Source organism: Nesoenas mayeri (assembly GCF_963082525.1).
Source record: "Nesoenas mayeri genome assembly, chromosome: 1".
In the NCBI taxonomy this organism is placed as follows: domain Eukaryota; kingdom Metazoa; phylum Chordata; class Aves; order Columbiformes; family Columbidae; genus Nesoenas; species Nesoenas mayeri.
The window spans coordinates 10176594-10198558 of NC_137541.1; the positions used below are offsets into that span (position 1 = coordinate 10176594).

The 21965-nt window shown below is 37.4% G+C and overlaps 1 protein-coding gene across 1 annotated transcript in view; it reads left to right on the plus strand.

The window, feature by feature from the left end:
- The window catches only part of SEMA3A (semaphorin 3A), a gene marked incomplete at its 3' end in the record, with an annotated part of 167088 nt that overhangs the window by 55597 nt on the left and 89526 nt on the right, over positions 1-21965 (plus strand). The window contains exon 4 of the mRNA XM_080364096.1: positions 13820-13939. Coding sequence (XP_080220222.1) covers positions 13820-13939 — 120 coding nt within the window. The remainder of the gene's footprint in view (positions 1-13819; positions 13940-21965) is intronic.

A 21965-nucleotide genomic window follows, 5' to 3' on the forward strand; every position in this document is an offset into this window, starting at 1 on the left:
TTCTATTCAGGACTTCGGTCTCCCATTTGATCTATTTTGGTTGCTGTAAGTCCCATGAATATTTCTCACAATTCCTGGCCAGACCTTGGTAATGATCAAAGAAGACAAACTCCCTACAGAATACTTCTCAGCTTTTGTACTGAACTTACAGTACAGACATGCTGCTAGTCTTATCCTTCACTAGTGAACCTCAATATTTGGATTTTAAGATCTCACAGGCACCTGGGATCCAGCAGAAACACATGGCAACCTCTGCATTACATATGGGTTAAATAATAGGTAACTGCCAAAAAAATGTGGCTACAATTCCACTCTGACATTCCTGGGATGTCATAAACCAGCAAAGCAAAGCTTGGGTGATTTACAAAAGTTAGCAGAAACTCTAGTTACTTTTACAGGTAGGGATAACTTCTTGACTGGAAAACTCATCTAGTCCTTAAACAATTAATTTAGTATTATTTTAGAAGTTTTGGCTGCTGTTCATTCAATACACATCTACACTAGATTTAGCTGAGGCACCATCACAGTAGTTGATGTGGCACACAATTGGAGAAATCCTTGTTAAAGGGTATGATTGATTTCTCCGACTTGAAAGCTTCAGAGACATGTTTCTGAAGGGCACCTTAGGATGCTATTTTCGAATGTGATTTGACTATCAGATTTATTTAGCCACTTCTAAGGGACCCAGCTAAAATTGTTGGAATAGTCCCTTCTGGTCTTGACATGTATAAATATTTAAAATTTCAGTGGATACTTTGACAAAGCCACCACACAGGACAAGCTACAGGAAGACAGATACTTATACACACTTTTCATGCTGTATGAAATCAGCTTCTCCCTGGCTGTTTCTGGTGAGAAATAAATGTTGACATGCAAACAGGTGTAAAGAGTAGCAAGTACTTTTGCTTGGTACCAGCAAACTTCTACATATGCTCTGTCACATGAACAAAAGTCCATCCAGAGAGGTACACTTTCATGTCATTTTCCTGAACAGCTAAAGTGTATCAGCACAGTCATGTGTGTATTAGCACTTGACTGTATTATAATTTATAATAGATAGACATCTACTTGGGCTACTTAATTGCCATTAAATTTTACTTAGTTATTAACTCTTATATGAATTCAACTGTGATTGACTTTTTTATACTTGATAGTTCTCTTGGTGGTCGTTTGGAATCACTTTAGATTGAAAACTTAAACCCAGTTAAGAAGAAGCAAGGCTCTTTACAGCACACATGATATAGCTGTATTCCGTATGTGCTTCTTTGCATTTCAGTGTGGCTGCCACTTAATTATTAAGTTTATAGTTCATGCAGGTAAAATCACATTGCTGTAATTTAATTCACCATCTCATTTGTTATGGTAATACTTAATTGAAGTCAAGGTGTTCAAATGCCATCTCAGTTTATGCTTTCTTTAAAGTTTTCCAGCCCCTTCCTAAATCATAGGAAGATTAACAGTTCTGTAGGCTTATAGATCCATCCATGTGCAATGATTTAATTTGGAAAGAAAGAAGGAAAAAAAAAAAGTGCATAACTTAGCAAGTGTCCCTCAGTCATATCTGGTGATACTTTAGAAAAACAAAGTTGGCAATAAATGAGCATTGTTCCCTTTAACTCATTTTATTACTGTTGTTGCCTTAGGGAAAAGAGAAGAACATGGAGGCAGAAAGTAAAAGGAATTCTTTTCATCTGTTATTGTAAACAAAGATCTGAAGAGGGAATATGAAAATCAAATATTCAATGCTGGCTGGATATAGAAAACCTACTTCTAAATTCATCTGATGTGCACAATTTTTCTGGTCAAATTACCTCTGGCCTTTTAGGTGTGCCAAAGAGAAGTTCATCCTTTTCTGTCAGGGTTCTTCCTTTGAAGGACATCCACAGCGAGATTTCCAGCCTTTTTATCACCAACCCTCACTGCCATCTGCATTTCGTTGCTGGCTTCCTGTCTACACCATAGCACTGAAATCCTTTAACAGACCCTAAAGACTCAGGACCCCCATCCAGCCTGGGGAAAAGGAAAAGGTGAATATTCCCTGGGAGCAGGAAGGCATTGTTGTGGTTTAAGCCCAGCCAGCAAACAAGCACCACACAGCTGCTCGCTCTCTCCCACACCCTCACTGGGGTGGGGGAAAGAATCAGACAAAAAAAAAAACCAAAACAAAACCTCATGGGTTGATATAAATACAGTTTAATAGGATAGTAAAGTAAGATAAAATAATAGTAGTAATAATAATAATACTAATAATGATAAAAGAATATACAAAACAAGTGATGCACAATGCAATTGCTCACCACCTGCAACTGATGCCCAGTCTGTTCCTGAGCAGCGATTGCCCCCCTGGCAAACTCTCCCAGTTTATATCCTGAGGATGACATTATATGGTGTGGAATATCCCTTTGGCCAGTTTGGGCTGTGCCTACTCCCACCTTCTTGTGCACCTCCTCACTGGCAGAGCATGGGAACCTGGAAAGTCCTTGACTGCTTAGCAATAACTAAAACCATCAGTGTATTGTTAACATTGTTCTCATCCTAAGTCCAAAACACTGCACAATACCAGCTATTAGGAAGAAAATTAACTCTATTCCAGTCAAAACCAGAGCAGGTATAAAATGAACAAAAATTCCAAGCAAAAGTCCTCCAGTGAGGTTAGGGGCAAAATTTACTCTCAGTATTGCCAACTACAAGGACAAATGTGACTGAACCATTTGTAAGACAAATAGTGCCACTATATATCTTTTCAACTCTATCGACTCTCCCAGTTAGTATGCTGGGTTTATTAACTTGAGGGCTCATGACCTCTTAATCTTGTCCATGATCTTTAATGTGGACATGATTTCTTACCAAAGCATTTCTTACCATGTCGGAGACGAGAGAGTGAAACATTGTGTAAGTAGTGTGCTGCTTTGATATTGCTGCTTTGTAAAACTGCTTTGCACAGGCTACAAACAATAGAGAAAGGCAGATGGGGAAAAGAAAATAAAACAAACCTACAACCCCTTCACTTAGAGGTGAACTGAGCTTGATAAAAAAGAAGTATAGTACACTGGAGAATTTCGAAGTCCTGTGAAGCTCTCTAGCAGAATTTTTACCCTTGGGAATTTCTAGTTGTGCCAACTACAGTTTTTGGATGGACCCCCACAATACACTCACCAGCATAAAGCCTCATTTATAGCTCCTAGTTCAGATGTCAATCCTACGGCTTGTGTTCGTTTAGGCATTTGAATATACTTCTTTACATGAACTTACCAAGGCAAATCAGTTGCTGGAGGGCAATAACTTGTGTACTTGTACAGAGGAAGAATTAAGTTGTTCAGATTTTCATATTTTACCCACTTATTTATCACAGGAAGTCATGTAAGTCTTTCAGTATGGTGAATAAATTGATATAGGTTAAGAAGAAAACTAATTTTCCAATTTTAGATTTTCCAGTTTTGGGCATGTATTTCTGTTTATAGGTGTGACTGTAGAAATTTGCTTCTAAAAGAAATTTAGTGTTCAGCAGATTTAATGCAGTCTTGCAGAAGTGCTTTCTTTGTTATTTTTGAAATACGGTCACAAAGTTAGAAAAAGGGAAGTAAAGGAGAAATGAGGAAAAAATCATTCCCAAAATCACGGGGCTAAATTTTCTATCAATAAATTTTATTCAAGGCCCTAATTTGGCCCTGCCAAAGTCTGAGAATTCTTTAATTACAGCTGAATTACCAGCTATTGCAATTTCAACATGGTGTGGGGTAATTCCGTTATGATACACAAGATATGGTCACCATGTCACTATTAAATTAGTCCGCAATTAATTTTTTTTTCTGTACTTCTGTTACTTACAACAAAAACAGGTCTACTTAATATATCCCTGCTGCACACAAGTCTAAATTATTGTCTTTTTTCCTTTATGATAAGTAAAAGAACTGAAGGGAAAGTTCTTAATATAATGTAGGAAATAATATGCAATAATTTCCTGTGTCGAAGCTAGTGGTTTGTTTAGTTTCCACATTTTCATGTCAAAAGAGATCTTTAAAAAACCTTTTCAGTACAGAGAAATTTTGTGTTCTGAAGATGGTGGAACAAGAAAAGTGAGACCAGTAAAGAAAGGAAGAATCTATATCTTTCTCTCTTGCTTCTGTCTTTGCTTGTTTATTTGTTTGTTTGCTTGTTTTTTTCATTTTCTGACCGAGTGATGTGATCTTTATTGGATCAAATAATCTATAGATCTCTTTTTTCCTTGGCTTATTCCTTCTCAATTAACATCTTCCAAGCCTTTAGGTTAGTATACATGTATCATGAACATAAAAACCAAAACCACCACCATCACCAAATCAACCTAACAAAAAAAACCCCAAATCTCTCAGCAAACTCTCATTTCAACAATTTCACTTTGGTGACAACTTTTTACTGAATGGGAATTTTAAGCTTCTGTCACTTAGGGTTTTTCTGTTTAGCATCTCTTTGTGGTGACAAAATAGTTTAATGTACCCACACAAATTTCCATATTCCCCCAGTAAGGCACATGTAACTTGGTATTCTGGCTTACAGAGTACGTTTATTTACAGGCACACACATTGCTTAGCAACTGTCCCTTATAATTGCAACAGTCTTTTACTTCCTTTCAGCACTTCACGGTTTTACGTTCACTTTCAACATAGAAGTTTTGAGTATATTTATCTTAGGTGGCTGTGAGTGGAAAGTCACTGCAGGATGTACCTATGATATGCTGAATAAAGTCAAGCTGACTGATATGGAGTCTAAGTGCTTGATGTGCCTATAACAGGCTCGACAACCTGTTTGTCTGAAATACTCCACCCATTTAGCAGGTGTTGATCCTATTCCGAAAGGTGAGGTGTAATCTGATTTCTCCAGGAGACAGGTGATTACCCCACCCAGACAGAAGAGATAGATGAGATAAACTCTTCAGATCTAAGCCGTGGTTGCAACTTAAATTGCTGCTGGGCCTGGTGTGACTGCTTGAGCTGAAACTGAACAATATTGTTCATTTCTTTGCTAATAAAGTCATGCTCAAAATGTGAGACAGGTTTAGTCTACAGAGCAAAACCAATTTTGTTTCCAAGTTATGATCAGAGAAGGTCTGGCTTCTACTTGAACTCAAGGCTTCCCAATGTTTTGAGTTATTCCTGAGATACTCTTCAGTTCCTTAAATACATTCATTCTGTGCTGTAGGAAGTACATATTACTGGAAAACAAAACAATTCAAAATAAGTGAAGCTCGCTAACACTCGTGGAAAGGTTTAATGTACAACAATCATTCTGTGGCTGCAAAATCCTGAAAACCCACTTGTTTGCTGGACTGCATCCACCAAAAACTTTGTTTTATCTTGTTAACTGTGCATTAACCAGATGTACAAAAATATGAGATGGTCATTAAACCAGGTATTTAGTGCTGCAGCCTTTCCTTGGCATCCCTCTAACTTTTCACAGGTCCAGAACAATTATTATCTGCATCTACCGAATGAAGATTTACGGACTGGAAGTATGTCTTGTAATTTGAACATACTGAATGAAGAAAAAAAATTAAGAAATATTACTTCCTAAAATTCCTGGGTCAGATGCTTATTGCTGACAACAAATATTTGAAGGCCTGGTGCCTTTAGTTTGTGCAGTCAAGGGAGGCATCTTTAAAGCACAGCTTCTAATGGCTTCTGGCTTAAGACCTTTTTCAGGACAGAGCCTAGGGTTTATCCCAACCTGCTTAGCTACCTCCATTCTGAGCCTTAGTGGCAAATTCTGGGCCAAATGACCAAGTACCAGTAGTGACTACCAGATTTGCAAGTAGGTAGGTAGGCAGGGAGACATTTTGTGTTTCATTCTCACTAACATAAAGGAAGAACTAGAGGAGCTTTCCATCTGCTGTGCAAGTGTGCTGACAATATAACTATTTGCTAATATGACATGCAGTTTTGTGGCTTGAAGGAAAGAGGATATATCTGGTTTTAGTTTTGTTTTGGTTTTTTTTCTTTTTTTTTTTCTTTCTTTTTTTTTTTTTTTTCTTGTATCTTGTGCTTTGTTGGCTTCTTTTTTCTTGCCCTGATGCTTTAATGGTTTAAAGTCATGCAGACATCCTGCAACTTGAGTAAATGATACATTTTAAATAGTCTCATGAACTCTTGTCATATCAAAAAATCAGACAGATAACAGACATAACTTAATTAGAAAGATAACTGGAAGTACAGTATGCTGTACTAGGCAACCAAAAACATCTTATCAAGCCTCATCAGCACTTTCAGTCTGAAATTTCTCAGAACACATCTTGACAGCAGAGGAAAATCTAGATATGGAATTAATCAATGCTTCCTCTGCAGTGTTGGCAGTGATCACCATGCCGAAGAGTAGTGTCATTCCTGATATCTCCAGAGGGGTCAAGTCCTCCAGATCACAATCCAATATAAGGGCCACTGAATCTGGGGATCTGTCAGCCTTTTCAAAGCTCTGAGGTGGGAAGACATGTCTAATTAGAATTCAGTCCACAAAATAACGTATATTTATAAAAGAGACTAGGAATTTTATTTACCTAGACATACTCTAGGTTTATATTGGATTTGTGTGTGATGCAATACACACTGCTTATAAGGCTTTGGCTAATGGGGACATAATTCCCCAAAAGCTAAGTTAATAGAAATCCCTTTCTGCAACACAGACCCCCGATACTGCAGCTGCTCAGCTTACTTCACTCACCACTGCAGACCAGTCCTTTTTCAGAGTGTAGGACTATAAAACATTGATCCTGCTAATTGCAAGGTACAATAATGACTAAACAGAAATGGAAATGATGCTATTGATCCAAACTACAAGGGGTACACAGTAATAAATCACCGACTGCAAATGTTTTCACGCTAGCTGGCCTCCCCCTCTTTAAAATTGCACACCTGCCTATACAGGTTCAGCTGGAAGGTTATCTCATTGAGTACAGGTGCCAGGCATGATTTCTCCACACACTAGAGCCTGTACGAGGCTCCTAGTGGTCAAGGACTTTCCTGTTACTGCCCATGCAGCACTTAGCACATAGCTTTGCAGCAGTGTTACCAACTAGCTTACTCCCATAAAATAAAATTTTAACAGATCATTGCATTTTAACAGGATTGGAAAAATTTGGCTTTTTTCCTTGCCTGTTCTGGGTCTGTTTAAGCCAATTGTGCTCTTTGACCAATATTTTTCTAACTGTTACTGTAATAGAAAGAGGGAAACAGTAATAATTTTTAAAATAATGTTACTGCATTTTACAAAAACATGCACACAAGCAGCGAGGGCTGTGAAAGCATATGCCATATAGAGCTCACTCTGCAGAGGACTTCTTTGCACATGCTTACTGACATGCTAAAGTGTTTGCAGGATCTAGCTGAGAATCAATCATCTGTGTACATGGCAATTAGACATACATTTATTGTGCTAGCACTCTAGAAATATTTCCCCTGAAACAATGCTGCTGCATACTGAAAAGATACCAAGCCAATACAGACTGAACAGACCACAGCTGTCAGTAGCCCTCCAGCAAGAGGGAGAAGTTAAAAAGCTCTCTGGTAGGTTGGGAACATCTTTCAGCAGTGTGATAAATTTGAATGACAGCAGTAATATCAGGGATTACTTATTCTTCATGGATAACCCCGACCTCATCACTTGAGAATTCAGCTAATTGGACAGAATTAAAAAACCGACCACATATTAATTAAGCTCATGCATGGGACTTTATATGGAAACTATCCATCCATTTTTATTTGAAAGACAAAACATATTTATTTATCCAGCTGTTAAATGATAGCTTTTAATCCCCTTGTCCATCCAGTTTAGACAAAACCTTCTGATATTTTAATCACTTGGCTATGTGGGAAGGCTGAAATGAAGGCAAAATGTATTACAGGGTCTAATCCTTATCTGGATTAAATCAGCAGAAAACTGTTGAAGCTAATGATACTGTAATGGATTATTTAGCCTTCTACTTATTGCCCTGCATAATCTGGCCATTTGAATTTGCTATAATATCTGAGAAGCAGTATGGACATTGATGTTGGTTAAAAAAAAAATGAAACAGCGTTCTAAAAATAAGGAGAAAAATCTGGATATTAGTTGGTCACAGGGACTTACCCTTCAGCTTCCACTTAAAAAGATGTCATTAAAAAGTCTTTGCTGCATCAGTAATCCAGATCGAAGGATGTAAATTCCAGGCTTCTGGAGGGGAGATAATTACTGGAAACTCATAAAAACCAGCTAAATTCTGTTTTAATTTTCATATGCGGAGCAGATGTTTTGACAGATGGATGGACTTTATTTTTGTAACTGTCCGGGAAAAGTCTGCATAACACAGCCTAATCAGTGTTACATATCTGTACTGTTTGTTTTTCAGTCTTTCTGCATTTGGCTCCTATGCTTTTGGTTGCAGGCTTTTTCTTTGTAATTTATTTTTTCAGGCTAATCTCTCTCTGCATAAGCCCTTCTATCAATTTGATGTATAAATATTAGAAGACCGTTAAAAAATAAATGTCTATGTTTAGTTAGTAAGTCAGATATATTGATCTTCATATAGTGGGTGCCCTTGTGGAAAACTTAATTAACACTTTATCTTCTCTTCAAGACAAGCCCTCTGCCCTTAAACACAGTATATAATATTTGGAATTGAAATTTAGAGTTAAGATCTCTCTCCATACATAGTGGACCTCTTTGACTTTAATTCACACTTTGTATGTAAGTGACAGTTTAGTAATACCTCAACTTGTTATACAAGTAGGAGTTTAGTACGGGAGAATCTACAGTGCTTTGGCCGGGTTACTGTAGTATGACACAAATGAGACATTCTATGATTCTTTGCTTTAACCACTTTAATTTCAATGAACTGTCAGCGTGGAGCTGAGAATCTGAACCCTGTAACCTCCTCAGCATGGGCTTTGGTGCGATCCATATTCCTTCAAGCAGACAAACAAACTGGATTGTGCCCCGCGTTTGGGGTGGGTGCTTCAGCCACCGCACATGGCAGAGCCACTTCAGGGCAGGAACCATTTATTTGGCCATGCTTTGGAGGATATTGGCAATAATGCCATTACAGGACTGTTTGCAGAAGCATATCTAGCAGTTACACTGTAAAAAGTAGCTCTCTAAAGAAGTTCAGCCTGTCAGAACAGAGGGAGAAAGACCTCGCAGGCTATGCTAAGAGGTTTCAGGCATGATGTGGGGGCTTAGCTGCTTGGATTTTAAGATAGAGATAATTCTGTGTAAGGCCGAAGGCAGAACCTACAGCTCTTGGGAAAACGTTATACCTTTTATTGAAATATAAATGAAGATTAATCCTCTCCAGGGACAGGAAAGATAAATGAATGGGGAGTTTGAGGACTGTAGTAACTCTCACATGACATACCTAATTTTCTCTTTGAATATCTACCTCAACCATTCTGTACCATATGCAATCACTTATGCTTTCTGCTGTATATATCAAGCTTTAGGGCATAAACTAGTGTTTAACTTTATATAGACAAGAAAAGTTTCCCAATATTAAGCTGCCCTTTACAATAAACAGGATTATTAGGTGGAAGAATTTATAATGATTCCAGTGCTCCTCTTCTTTAAAATTTATATTCATAACCTATTCATGTAATACTTTCCCACCTATGGAGAACTTTGCAAACCTTACATTGATTTTCATTCACGTTATTAGGCTAAAAGTATTTTAAACTCCCACACCACCCTGCTTTCACTTATTAAAAACAAACAAACAAACAAACAAACAACAACAAACACAAACAAAAACAACCAACCAACCAACAACAACAACAAAACACCAAACCAAACCAAAACAAAAAAACAAACTGTTTTCCACCTAGAAAATAATTTTAGAAGTCTAATTATCTTCCTTTTACTTGTTGAAGAAAAATATTCAAAGGCTAGGGATATGTCCTGAATAAATTCCCTTTAAACAACATTCCTTCCCTGGAGAAAGTGAAAATGGATACAAAGGTACTCGGGGGCTGAACTCGCTCGCAGAAACAATATTTAAATTCCATGACAATCTGTTCCTTAACAGCTTCTGGCTCTGGGTTACTTTTCCTCCACTGGATATTTTCTTCCGTCTGCTGTATTTTACCAAGATACTACGTTTCTTTTGTTGTCTTTGTCTACTTTCCAGTGCCTTACACTCTGAGATCATGTAGTCAAATGTCTCATTCTGCTGGCACAGACCTTCACACTAACAATATCGTGCTGGCCTGAGGGTCTGGCAAGGTGAGACGTTGCTGCCAAGTGGGACAAGCCCAATTGGAGACACCCAAGTCATTCCAGGCTTCCAGCCAAGGGGGTTGGATCATTGCTTTGTACTTGAGATGACGTATCCACTGATGAGACTGGCAGAGCCGTCTGCCAGGTTTCACAACTGGACTTACCATTGTAGGAACCTTGCAGTTTGGGCAGGACTGGGGAATCACTGACAGTGGGATCCATCACCCAAGTCTCATGTCATGATGCATACAAAGTCGTCTCAATGCTCACACATTTTCGCTGATCAGAGTACCTTCTTTGGCATATATGTGCTGAGATTTGGAGCCTGAGTGAAACAGTCAAAGCTCTTGAAGTTGTTATAAATTTATGGGAAGCTTTTTCTTCCCAGAGCCACATAAACTGGGAAAACCTAATGCCATCACAAAGCAATCTCTTGCTAAGTTCGAAATACCAAACACAAAGGTACACCGTTTCCACACATCACACTGTACCTGTGCAGCTGTACTTGAGCACAGTTAGACAAAGGAAGGAATCTTATTTCCCTGCCATTGAAATCAATGTGCATGTTGCTATTGTTCCAGGGAGAATAGCACCATCCCCCAGGCAGGGCAGGAACTTCACTTTGAACTTCCTGAGTTGACAAGGGCTTAAATCAGAACTGTAACTTTACTTTGATGTCATTTATTGTGGTTTAATACCCCTCTTTATTTATTTTTTTACAATCATGTAAAATATATAAAGAAACCTAATCTGTTCGGGAGGTGTATGAGAATTTACTGAATAGACCTTAATGGTTCCTTTATGCAGCTATAAAACACAGGGAAGCTATAAGAGCAATCTGAGCTGGACTGGGAACTTTAAATGTTATATAAATTTATTTGTCATAGTCAAAGGTTTATTGCTATAGGTATTTACCTTCCCCATTGCTTAACTAGGTTGTGTATTTCTTAGACATCTATGGTAAAAAAACATGTTCTACAAGGAATTAAGGAGAGCTTAAAAGCAGGGATGAATAAAACAAATCTGCTTTTAGGAATATGTTGTAAATCCATGGTAACCTTACTGATATTAACGCACTTACACTACTAGCGATCCTGAACACTTGAAGTGCAAATACGGCCATGACAGAGTTAACTCCCCCTTCCCTCCCCCCACCCTTAGGCTAATCTGGAGTAATTCAGTGAGGTTGATGATAGATTTTTTCTTAATTTCCGTCCATAGAAATCAAAGAAGACTCTGCCCCTAAACTAAGTAGGGTTTTCCATCTCACCTTTAAAGTATTAGGCATCTAATACCTTCTCAGCGTATATTATAGATAAGCAGCTGAACAGTATTTAGCAATATCATACAGAGTCACAGGTGGCATGTTGCTGTAAATCAGAATATCTCCTTTGAAGTCAGCACAATCCGTTTTGATTGACACTGGCTGTGGGTCTAACCCAGCTACTCACAGCATTTTGCAAAGGTATGTATGTGTCCACTACCTCTAGCATCTCATGTTCTTCAGGTAGGCAATTTCTGAAAGCTTTAACAAAGCATAGTAGTAGACCACAAAGGCATTTGTAAAATCATGATACACCAAAAAAGATAAGGCAAAATCCAGTCCTACTGAAACAGTGGTGGGAATAAATTCGGACAGATACAACTGTAAGTGAAAAAATTCAGAATTATTTAATAATGCAGAAATCATTGGACAGTTTTAAATTATGTAGAGTCAAAGTCAGATGCTCCATCTGAAACACAGGATATCAGTTTAAGAAAGGATCGATTTCAATTTTGTTCATTTTAATCTTACATGAATTTGCAGTATTTGCCCTTTTTGTTTCAGCAGACATTGCATTATTAACACACTCACATGATTTTCACATATTTCTTGTATTAAAAGCAACTAAGGACAACAGCATTAAGAAAAATATCAAAACATACCTTGTAATTTTAATGGTTTATGCCAGGTATTTGCTTAGTACTCTACCACTGTGACAGCGGAAAGCAGTCTGTGGATACATATACATAAAAGAAATGCATGCTCATGTTTGTAAATGTGTGGGAGGAAGAATAAGTATGCACCAGAAATTAGTGTGTTTGTATTAAGAAAGGTCAGAATGGAAGAATTAAGAGAGACCTCTGGTAACATCCATCTCTATTTCTTTCAATTTCCTGTTGGATTACCTTAACCATCTTCATGTTTTCTCTTCCATCTCAGCTGGAAAGATAACTTAAGTTATCAGCAGTAAGCCAAGGACTTAGTAAGATTCCTTATGCTTTTCTCTGAGTGCTCTATTTCATATGTTGCCATTATCTACTACGCAACTAAACAGTAAAATTGGAAGAGCAATGTCGCTTTAGTACAGTCCTTTGTGTGAGGCAGGGAATCAGTGTTTTATCTGTGCAAATTTGTTGCTTTTCCCTGTGGTGGCTGAAGACATACCTCAAATTGCAGATGCATTTTCCTGGCAGAACCATTATTTTGTGCTTGTGAGTACCTGGTTCAATTAGCAAGCAAGTTGCAGAGACAAATGTTGCCAGTCAATGAGATTTCTGTAGAGGCCGTAGCTCAGATGGTGTTTCCATGAGTCCTGGTCCACTTGAAGAGGTATAGCTGCGTGCTGTACCAAAACAGTCATCAAATATGCATAGAAAAGTTGCATTCATTTTTAACACAAGCTTTACCGGAAATGGTTATTTTATTTCAGTGTTCTTGTTTTTCTCCTATTTGAAATCCATTATTTGTAATTGTGTCAGTAGACTGATTTGCAGGCATTGATGTATTTCTTTTCATTGTTAGACGTGATTGAACTGAAGATATTAAATAAACAGAAAAACCTGATATCCTGACTATCAGTTTAGACACTTTAATTTTAATAACATAAGGCATTGACAATGACATTTTTGTTAACAGATAACAGACGATGTTTATACTAGGTACTGTTAATGGTACTATTAAGTTTTTAAATGCTGAGAACTGATATTACTCATGATACATAATTTATTTAAGTAGAAAATTAAAAGTGCAAGTTTTGCAAAGCTTACATTCTGGGGGCTGTCAGTAATTGCATTAAAGTTTAGTGGATGTATTAATCTTTATAAAACTGGCCCCTAAATACAGACAATTGGGAGGAGGCAGCATTCATATTATTGTTAGAAATGTTATATCAATGATTTGTTTTTCATCAACTCCTTCCATCTGGCCCATCTTTCTTCTAATTGTTACTTAATTGTATACAAGCAAACAGTTGGTCCATTTTTCTTCATCGTTTCATTCTGACACATTTCTATAAATGGGTTTTGTCTTACAAACATGGTAATAGCATAAATTACAGAGATGAAGCATGTCTGAAACAAAAATTAGGATTTTTTTTTTTTTGTAATCTTTTCTTCAGGGGTGGATGTTTTATTAAATGACAGCCAAAGATATTTAAATGAGAGCCTAAATCAGGCTATTTATTAAATGCTTAGCAATAAACAAGCTTATAAACAGCATGAAATTATCACACTTTTAAAATCTGCTCATTCAGCCACACATCCCTAACACAGAAGAGCTCCCATTAGTCATAAGCACTGAAATAACTTTGCGGATACGATTTTTTTTCCCCACTTTTCTTTGCAGAGAGAATGTGCTAATTTCATCAAGGTGCTTAAGGCTTACAACCAAACCCACTTGTACGCCTGTGGAACAGGAGCTTTTCATCCCGTCTGCACATATATTGATGTTGGAAGCCATCCTGAGGTAAACTATCTTAAAACAATATTTTTTCTTTTTTTTTCTGTTTTTAGTCTTTATTGGTGTTTAGCCAGTCTCCTCCTTCTAAAATGCACTCTCATTAGTTTCTGTGGCTTGGTGAGGGGATCTGGTAGGACCTGCTCCTGAATCAGGTGCTGACGTGCTGATTGATAAATCACAGCAGAATCTGTACTTTTCTCCCCTACACAGCCTCTTTTCCCCCAGGGGCTTAAATAAATATGAATAAACCCATTCTGCCTTGTTCATGCAATTAAAAGCACTCTTTTTTTGGTCAGGACAGATAGCAGCTATAAGAGGGGTAGTTCAGCCTGTGTGCTTATTCTGGGATCAGCTCTGTCCTTTAGTCTCCCACCCGTCAGTACAGTCTGTCATGATGGCAACTTTCTCCCAGCTGGGAGTTAAAATAGTGTCACACATTTATAAATCCCACTTATCAGATTTTTCCTAACACAGTGACAGTTTTTCATATGACCTAAGTTGTGTTTCTTTACTTTTTTAGTGAAAAAAATAAATCACTTTTTCTCTATCTTTCCCCCCCTTTTTTTTAATCTGTAGTTTACTGGGGTTTTTTTGCTTAGTGCTGCAGAAAGCTTTCAGTAGCCCTTGTGTTGCTTTGTGAGTGATTGTCATAACTAAAGAGATAAGCGTGGTCTTCCCTGGTGAGAAACAATGGCCCTCACAGAAAGCAATGGGACAATGCTGCTTTTCTTGGCTGAAAATTTGACTATCATGTCTCTGTGCTTCACTTCAACCCTTTTTCTTTTCAGGAAAGCCAGTCTTTTATTTTCTTACTAAGATGAGTATGTAATATAAATTAGTCCACTTTTCTTTATCTTCAGGCTGTCTTACCTGAGTATTCCTCCATGAACTGTTTCAGTTTAGTAACCAGGCTCTTGATGTGTTTTCAGCACTTTCTTAGTTTATAGATAAGTTTTTCTGGTGAATCTTTAGTTGTATTACTTGTAGCTTCTGTGATCTCTGAAGAACAGCTCTTTCAAGTTAACTTATGGTTTTGCAATTCAGGTTTTCAGATTTCCCTGAAAATAAAGACGTCATTGTTAAATGAATGAGGACTCAGGTATTTAAAAATCAGAATTTCTTCTTGTAGAAAAATTAACAGAATAGAGTGTTGACTTTATAGTCTGGGAACCATTTTTCCCTATAAAAATGTCTTTTGGTATTTGAAACATGAGCCTTTAAAATGTTCAAAGCACAAGATTTTGGAGGGATAAAGGAGCTGCAAAGTAGAAGGGATTTTTTTCATATTCTTTAATACTTTATTCCAGAATGCATTCTTGGCAATTAGTGATTGTCTCTTGACCACACACAGTATGTCATTGCTTACTGCATTAAACAGATTCTCTGCTTCCTGAGATCCCTTTGGGAATTGGTAGACATATTAATTAACTCCAGTTCCGTAAGATGTGTGTCAATCAATTCTTGGCTATCTGCCAAGTGAATCTATCTGGAGAGAGATAGCTGGTATGAGGTCATTTACTTCTACATTTGGCTGTTTTATGACTGTACCATAAAACTAACACACACTTTATCAAGGATTTATAGAAAGGATGATCAGAGATGAGATGCCAGATCCAACCTTGGTTTAACATTCTGGATTTTGAGACGCTTGAGTCAATGATGTGTTTGGCCCTGGAGCTGAAAGAGGATGTTTGTTTTAGCTTCTTTTTAGCAGTCCCTAACTATCAACAAAATCTAAGTGGTTGCATTTTTGATCATTTATGCAGTAAGCTTTTTAGTCCCTGTGTGCCTGAATCATTCTCTTGACCCGTGGCTTCACCTTTGCAAATCAAGGAAGTCAGGAGTATGTTTATCTGAACTGTCTCAGACACTGTTATCTTTTTATTTCCTTTTCATACTTAAGCTATGAGTGAAATCATCTTCACCTGCCCTTCCAGTGGCACAAGTTTCTGTATCCTCTGGACAGTTGTGAAGGAGTCACTGCCTTCTCAGCCCAGCTCTGCCCATGGAAAGAGAAAGTGGGGCAGGTAGAAGTACTCACGTCTTCTCAGGTTTTGACAAATGTGACAGTCAGTCTTGGCCCTGTCCCGTGCAAAGGTGAAAATGAGATGAATACATAAATTTATTAGATTTGCAATGAAAAATAATCTGGCTTGTCTCTGTCTCTCAGTTAGAGCCTATTCCTTCCTTTCCCATACCACCTAGCCAGGAATTTCAAATGTTCATCTCCTCTCAGAGCTGGGGAAGAGGAGGGTGCTTGATTGACAGTAGCTATTAGAGACACCATGAATGGGGGGGTTGTGATACAGTATTAACCCCCACATCCCTGCACAGTGCATCTGTGAGAGCCAGATGGTTTACATTGTCATGTCAGACAGCAGCACTAGACTTGTCAAAGAGCCACTGCTTCTGTATCATGCATAGTTTATACCTCCCTAGCACACTAAAAAAGGTAAAAAGTGTGACTGAAGGCAAGTGGTTGATTTTGAGTTAAAAAATTGCCATCTAAAACATTTCCTGAAGATTCATTTTCTGTCACAACACTTGTGGAAAATTAACTGACTTCACCATCTGCTTATTTATTTTTCAAGCACTTAGAGAGGTAAATGTGAACTGATTAGGGGAATAGTCGGGGAATGTACCTACTGTCTAATAAGACTGCTTGTTTATCTGAGCTCTGAATATAACCCACCTGCCTGAGTCTGATGGAGGAGAGGAAATTAGTTTGTGCCAAACTGAAGAGGATGGAGAAGTGAAATTTGAAGAAAAGAGTGGCAAGTGATAGAAGAGACACTAGAGGCAATTGGAGCAGGCTGCAGGAGGCTGGAATATGGTACAATTTCTATGATTAGGGAAAGGAAATAAATTACTTTGTATGACAGTCATAAAGTAATGGGAATATGAATTGTTATATCTGTTGAATATCTCTTCAATATGAAGCAGTGTATCGCAGCCTCATTCCATAGTTGAGGAAAACCATTTCTAGTGATGAAACTAGGCAGGTCTAATTGAGTTTGATGAAGTACAGTATCAGAAATAATAATAAAAAGGTAAAAGGATATGAACAGCATGCTGTGCATCTGATTAAAAATGATCTGTGCAAATGTATACAACCTAATATGTTGTGAATTATACCACAGAATAAGGAGTAAAGCAGACTAATCTTTGCTTAAATCCATTCCAGATGTGTAAGTGAATAACCACAGTATTTAGAGAGAAGAATAAAGTTAATGTTTGAATAGGCTTTAAGCACGTAAGCTATGAGTAAGCAGGAAAGAACATATTTAGAGAGAATGTAGCATGTGTATATGTAGAAAATACCTGAGAAGAGCCTAATTTAAAGCTTGAGATCATCCATTAGAGAGGCTATATTTGTATCTTCACTGAATGGGGCAAACTGGCTCATATGCAGATGTCTGTATTGTATGTGCCTGAGTTTAGGTGAGATGACCTAACACAGACACTACACCAACTTCAGTGATCCAGGCTTAGGCAACATGTGTCATTCTTTCCGCACAGGGCAACAGAATACAAGAAATCAATTACCAGACAAAACAAGAAAGTAATTAGTAAAGCCATGTTCTGCTCCTACTGACTTCTGACGAAACAGGATTGGATGTGTAGGAATGTTGTACTTAGCGGTTGCAAAATTACACAAGTCAGATCTGTGCTTGAAAGGAACAAATCCAACTGCAGGGAGAAACAGAGGTGCATTAAAACCCACTAGAAAATCACAACAGGATGCAGAATGCACCTGCTTGTGCATGTCTGAGCAGGGAAAGGAGCCCTGCTCCCTGTCCCCAGGGCTCCCTTTGGGGCGGTTTCTGTGAACCAGCAGGAAAAGAACAGGATTTACCATTTACTTAACCCTTACATGCAGGTGGAGGTATAGAGAGTGCATATATATTGAACGTTTGTTTTTGTTTTTTTTTAATGCTCAGACAGGCATTGCAAGAGCTGTACAAAATTGTTCGCTAGATCCTCAGCAGGAATACATTAGGATTTCTTCAACAGAGGTGAATCAATAGATGCTGTCTGAAGAACTAACCCAGCTTCTTTTATTGTCTCCTAATCCCAAATTTCTTGTCATTATCCAACAGATTAAAACTCTTTTTTAACTGTATGAACTTAAAAGGTCTGGGATCACTTTACTTGCAGGTTATTTCTCATTCTTAATCAATAAAGAAGCTCTAAATTTAGTTCAGATTTATGATGTACATAAAACATTAACTTATAGCACATGACGTCGTATAACACTACCACCTGTAACATATTTACTTTTTCCGGACTCTGTGTATTTTAAAAATCTTTGGTTCAACTCATAAAATTTTGCTGAATTATACTTTCCACTTTTCTTTATCCCTTCTGTACTTCACATTAGAAGAGGTCTAGAGTGCATTCTCTAAGTAATGGACATCCTGTTCTGATATATTTATGCATCTGCCTTTTTTGTTTGTCTGTATACATGTCTGTATATGTTATATATATGTATATAGTGATGGAAGAGAAGTTTTTTTTCCTTTGACTTTGAAGGAATACATTACTTGAAGGACCAGTGTTACTGCCGGTAGAAAACATGTTGTGTTTCATTATCTAGTATAAAATTCAGGGTGAAACATTGACTTCAGGAGTAGTAGATATGGCATAAATTGGCCTACCTTCATTGAAGACAGCAGAGCTGTGTCAGTTTGCATCAGTTAAGATTCTGATCTGTGGTTTTGAAGTGAAATATTTGAGTAAATTATTTTTTAAGTTAAGAATCACCTCAGGGTAATTTGCTTTCCATCCAATTAGTTATACCTTTATACAGCATTTATATGCTTGCCAAATATATAGAGAAAATATGAAGGAAAAGGATACTGTTAAAGGATTACTCTCATTTGTGATATAACAATTGGATGATAGAATGAGTATTCGTCACATACCGGTTCTAAGGATCACTACAATCATAGAGAAATGCCAATAAAAGATCTAGTTTACAGACTAACAGCCTATTTTAGTTCAGAGATGCTTTAACCTTTTTAAACCTTTTAAATCCTGTTAGTATAGCACATGAAAATGAAACTGAAGAGCCAGATCTCTAGCTTATGTATGCTGTAAGTACCTTTTAGAGCACTTCTTTCTATTATCTGGGTAGTTTAGTGATGGGAAAAAAAGAGAACTTCTCTCGGATATTCAAAGGCTGATATACTTCATCTTGTTTCATAAAAAATAGGGTGATGATTTCTACTATAGTGGGAAATACCAGGTACTGGACATTTTTGCTGTACTGATGTTCTTGTTTGTGGAGGACAGCAGGTAACAGGATAGCCAGCATTAGACACACATCTGTCCAGGCATCTCACAGGGTCACTGGCCAAAATCACAAAATAAAGGGGCTTGATTTCTCTGGAGGCGCTGGGTCTGCAAACCATCACTTCTGCTGCTCCACATGAGATCGATTTCCAGTCCCTTAGGCTACCCTGTGTGAAAACTCTTTACATAAAATCAGGCTTTTCACACATGTACGATTTACCTTCACGTGCTAAAAAGAATAAATCTTGGCATAGCTATAACCTTTCTAGCACTTTTTGAAGTAGATAGTTTTATATACAGTTATATGCAACTACATACAGCTTATGACTCTTTTTCTAAGCCATAATTCTCTGTGTCATTGGTTGGGAAGGGATATGCTATGGGAACTTTCCAATGACCTGAAGACAATATTTACAAGAGGAGTACAGGGAAGGGACAGAGAACATGACAGTCCTTTCTCGTAAGACAACTTGAGTCATTTGTTCTGGTAAGGTTTGACAAATATTCTGTAAGGAAACAAGGTTTTGTTTTTGGAAGATTTAGCACCATCATGCAGAAGCATGTAGTTCTTACAGGCTGAGTGTTATGTCCCAAATGGCAACTCTTGTTACGTGGTATTATCTTGTGATAAAGTTACAGAAGCAGAAGGTCACCCTAAAAAGGTAACTTGATTCCCATTTAAAAGACTTTTTGAAAAACTCCATAAACCCCTTTGTAAACAAATATGAATCAGGTTGATGGTTAAATGTTACTATTTATGAAGGCCTGTCTTGGAATACACTGCAGATCTCCTTTGACTTCAGCTGAGTTTTGAATGCTTGTTTGCTAAAAGAGAACTTAAACCAGAAAACCTCAGATTTTTCAAAACTTCATCCTGTCATCCCCAACCAAAATACTATTCCAGTAACAATTTATTTCCAGAGTAGATCCTTTAAAGTAGGACTATTAGGCATTATGTGATAATTTAGTTGTCAGAATAGTTTAATTTATGAAGTAAACTTCTCCAACTGCATAGCACACATGGCAGCAATGGCTGACTTCTTTCCTACTCCTCACTGTTGGGAAAGTCTACACAGCTGCTACTGATATTTTATCTCCAGCAAAGTGAGGTAGCGAAGAGAAAAATTTTGGAAGAGATTTTTTTCCAAGTATCCTATTTTAACAACATAAGAACTAATTTCCTAATAAAAATTATTAATGCATACCAAACTTTTGATGTAAACCACACAGTTAAAAGTATAATACTTTAAATTTGCAGCTAATGTTTATTATCCTGACATATTCAGTTAAGAAAGACGTGTCTTTATGACAGCTGAATATTTGGCAACTAGCTGATCCATTTGATCTTCCATTTACCAATGTAAAGGTATATTTGTAAGTATTGGACTATTCCAGATCATATGTATGCGAAGGATCTGGCTCAGTATCTTAAAATTCAGCTGCAGTACAAATATCATTTTTGGGGAAAGTATTTAGCAAAGAGCTCATGCTTTAATCATCGTCAGTAAATGTGCACATTGTAGGTTTTCAGCTGTCATTTAATGCATTCAGTCTTGTCCTTGCATATTTCATAATTACACCTAAGCAATTTGGAATCTATTTATGTCTAAAGTGACAGAAAGTCAGTAATTATGTCTCAAGTTCACTCCGAGATTTACAAGTTGAACATTTACACGCAGGAAATGAAATCAAATTTTAAACTATCATAAGTCAAAACAGTGCAGTTGGCTATTTTATTTCTTCACCTTTATTCCTCAGTCTACAGACTTAAATGGTTTATGCAAAATGGTTGCAGAATTCTTTAGCAAGTCATAGAGAGGAGAGGTATAAGATATGATGAGAAGCAGAACAAAGAGTTTACAACTGCAAGGGCCATTTGTTGCACAGCAGAAAACACTAATGAAACCCCTATTATTATTCAAGTCTGATCAGTTTAGCTATTCAGCATCTAACTTTTGTTTAAGACTTGATAAATACATCCAAATTGCTATGACAGACCTCCCAGTTTATTCTTGAGTGAAAAAAATTAAAAAATCAACTCCAGAACTATATTACTTTAATATTACATTATACATATGTTTTAAAGAAAATGTAAATTGAAGTCACTCCACCGGTGATGTTCCAGCACTCTACAGTTGGTTTTAATAAAAAACTTCCCTGAGATGAGAGAGAACTCATAAGGATCTATAGAGAGTGTTGATTTTTCCGTGGATCTGGTCTGATCACTAGAGACATGAGATGACACAAAAAAGCTTGATAGTAGCAAGATCCTGTGTATTCTTCTCCACTCACACAAAATAACTGTTAACACAGAATTTTTCTTAGATTTTCTTGGTGCAAAAAGAGTCCAGTGAGGGCAACAGTGTCAAATTTGAACGCCTTGCGTCCTAATGAGAGGAATCTGTGCACTAGCACTCTTGCACTGAGATAGCTGAGAAGACTATTGTTCCCTCACCATACATGTCTTTCTCCTTCTGCGGCTGAGAAATGCTGGTTGATTGCAGTGGAGAACTGTATACAGTATGGCACAGCTGAATGACTTCCATGAATAAGAAACCACAGCCAGTTGACATATTCATTAGGTTCAAAGAAATGAGTCTCAGAACTGTGGGAAAACTTTTGTTTATGCTGCTGAAGGGGAGAAAAATAAAAGAGTGAGATAGAAAGAGACCTCCATGGAAGTAAATTGGCAGAGTGGAGTGTGCACACGCGCACGTGCAGAACAGTTGGGTGGATT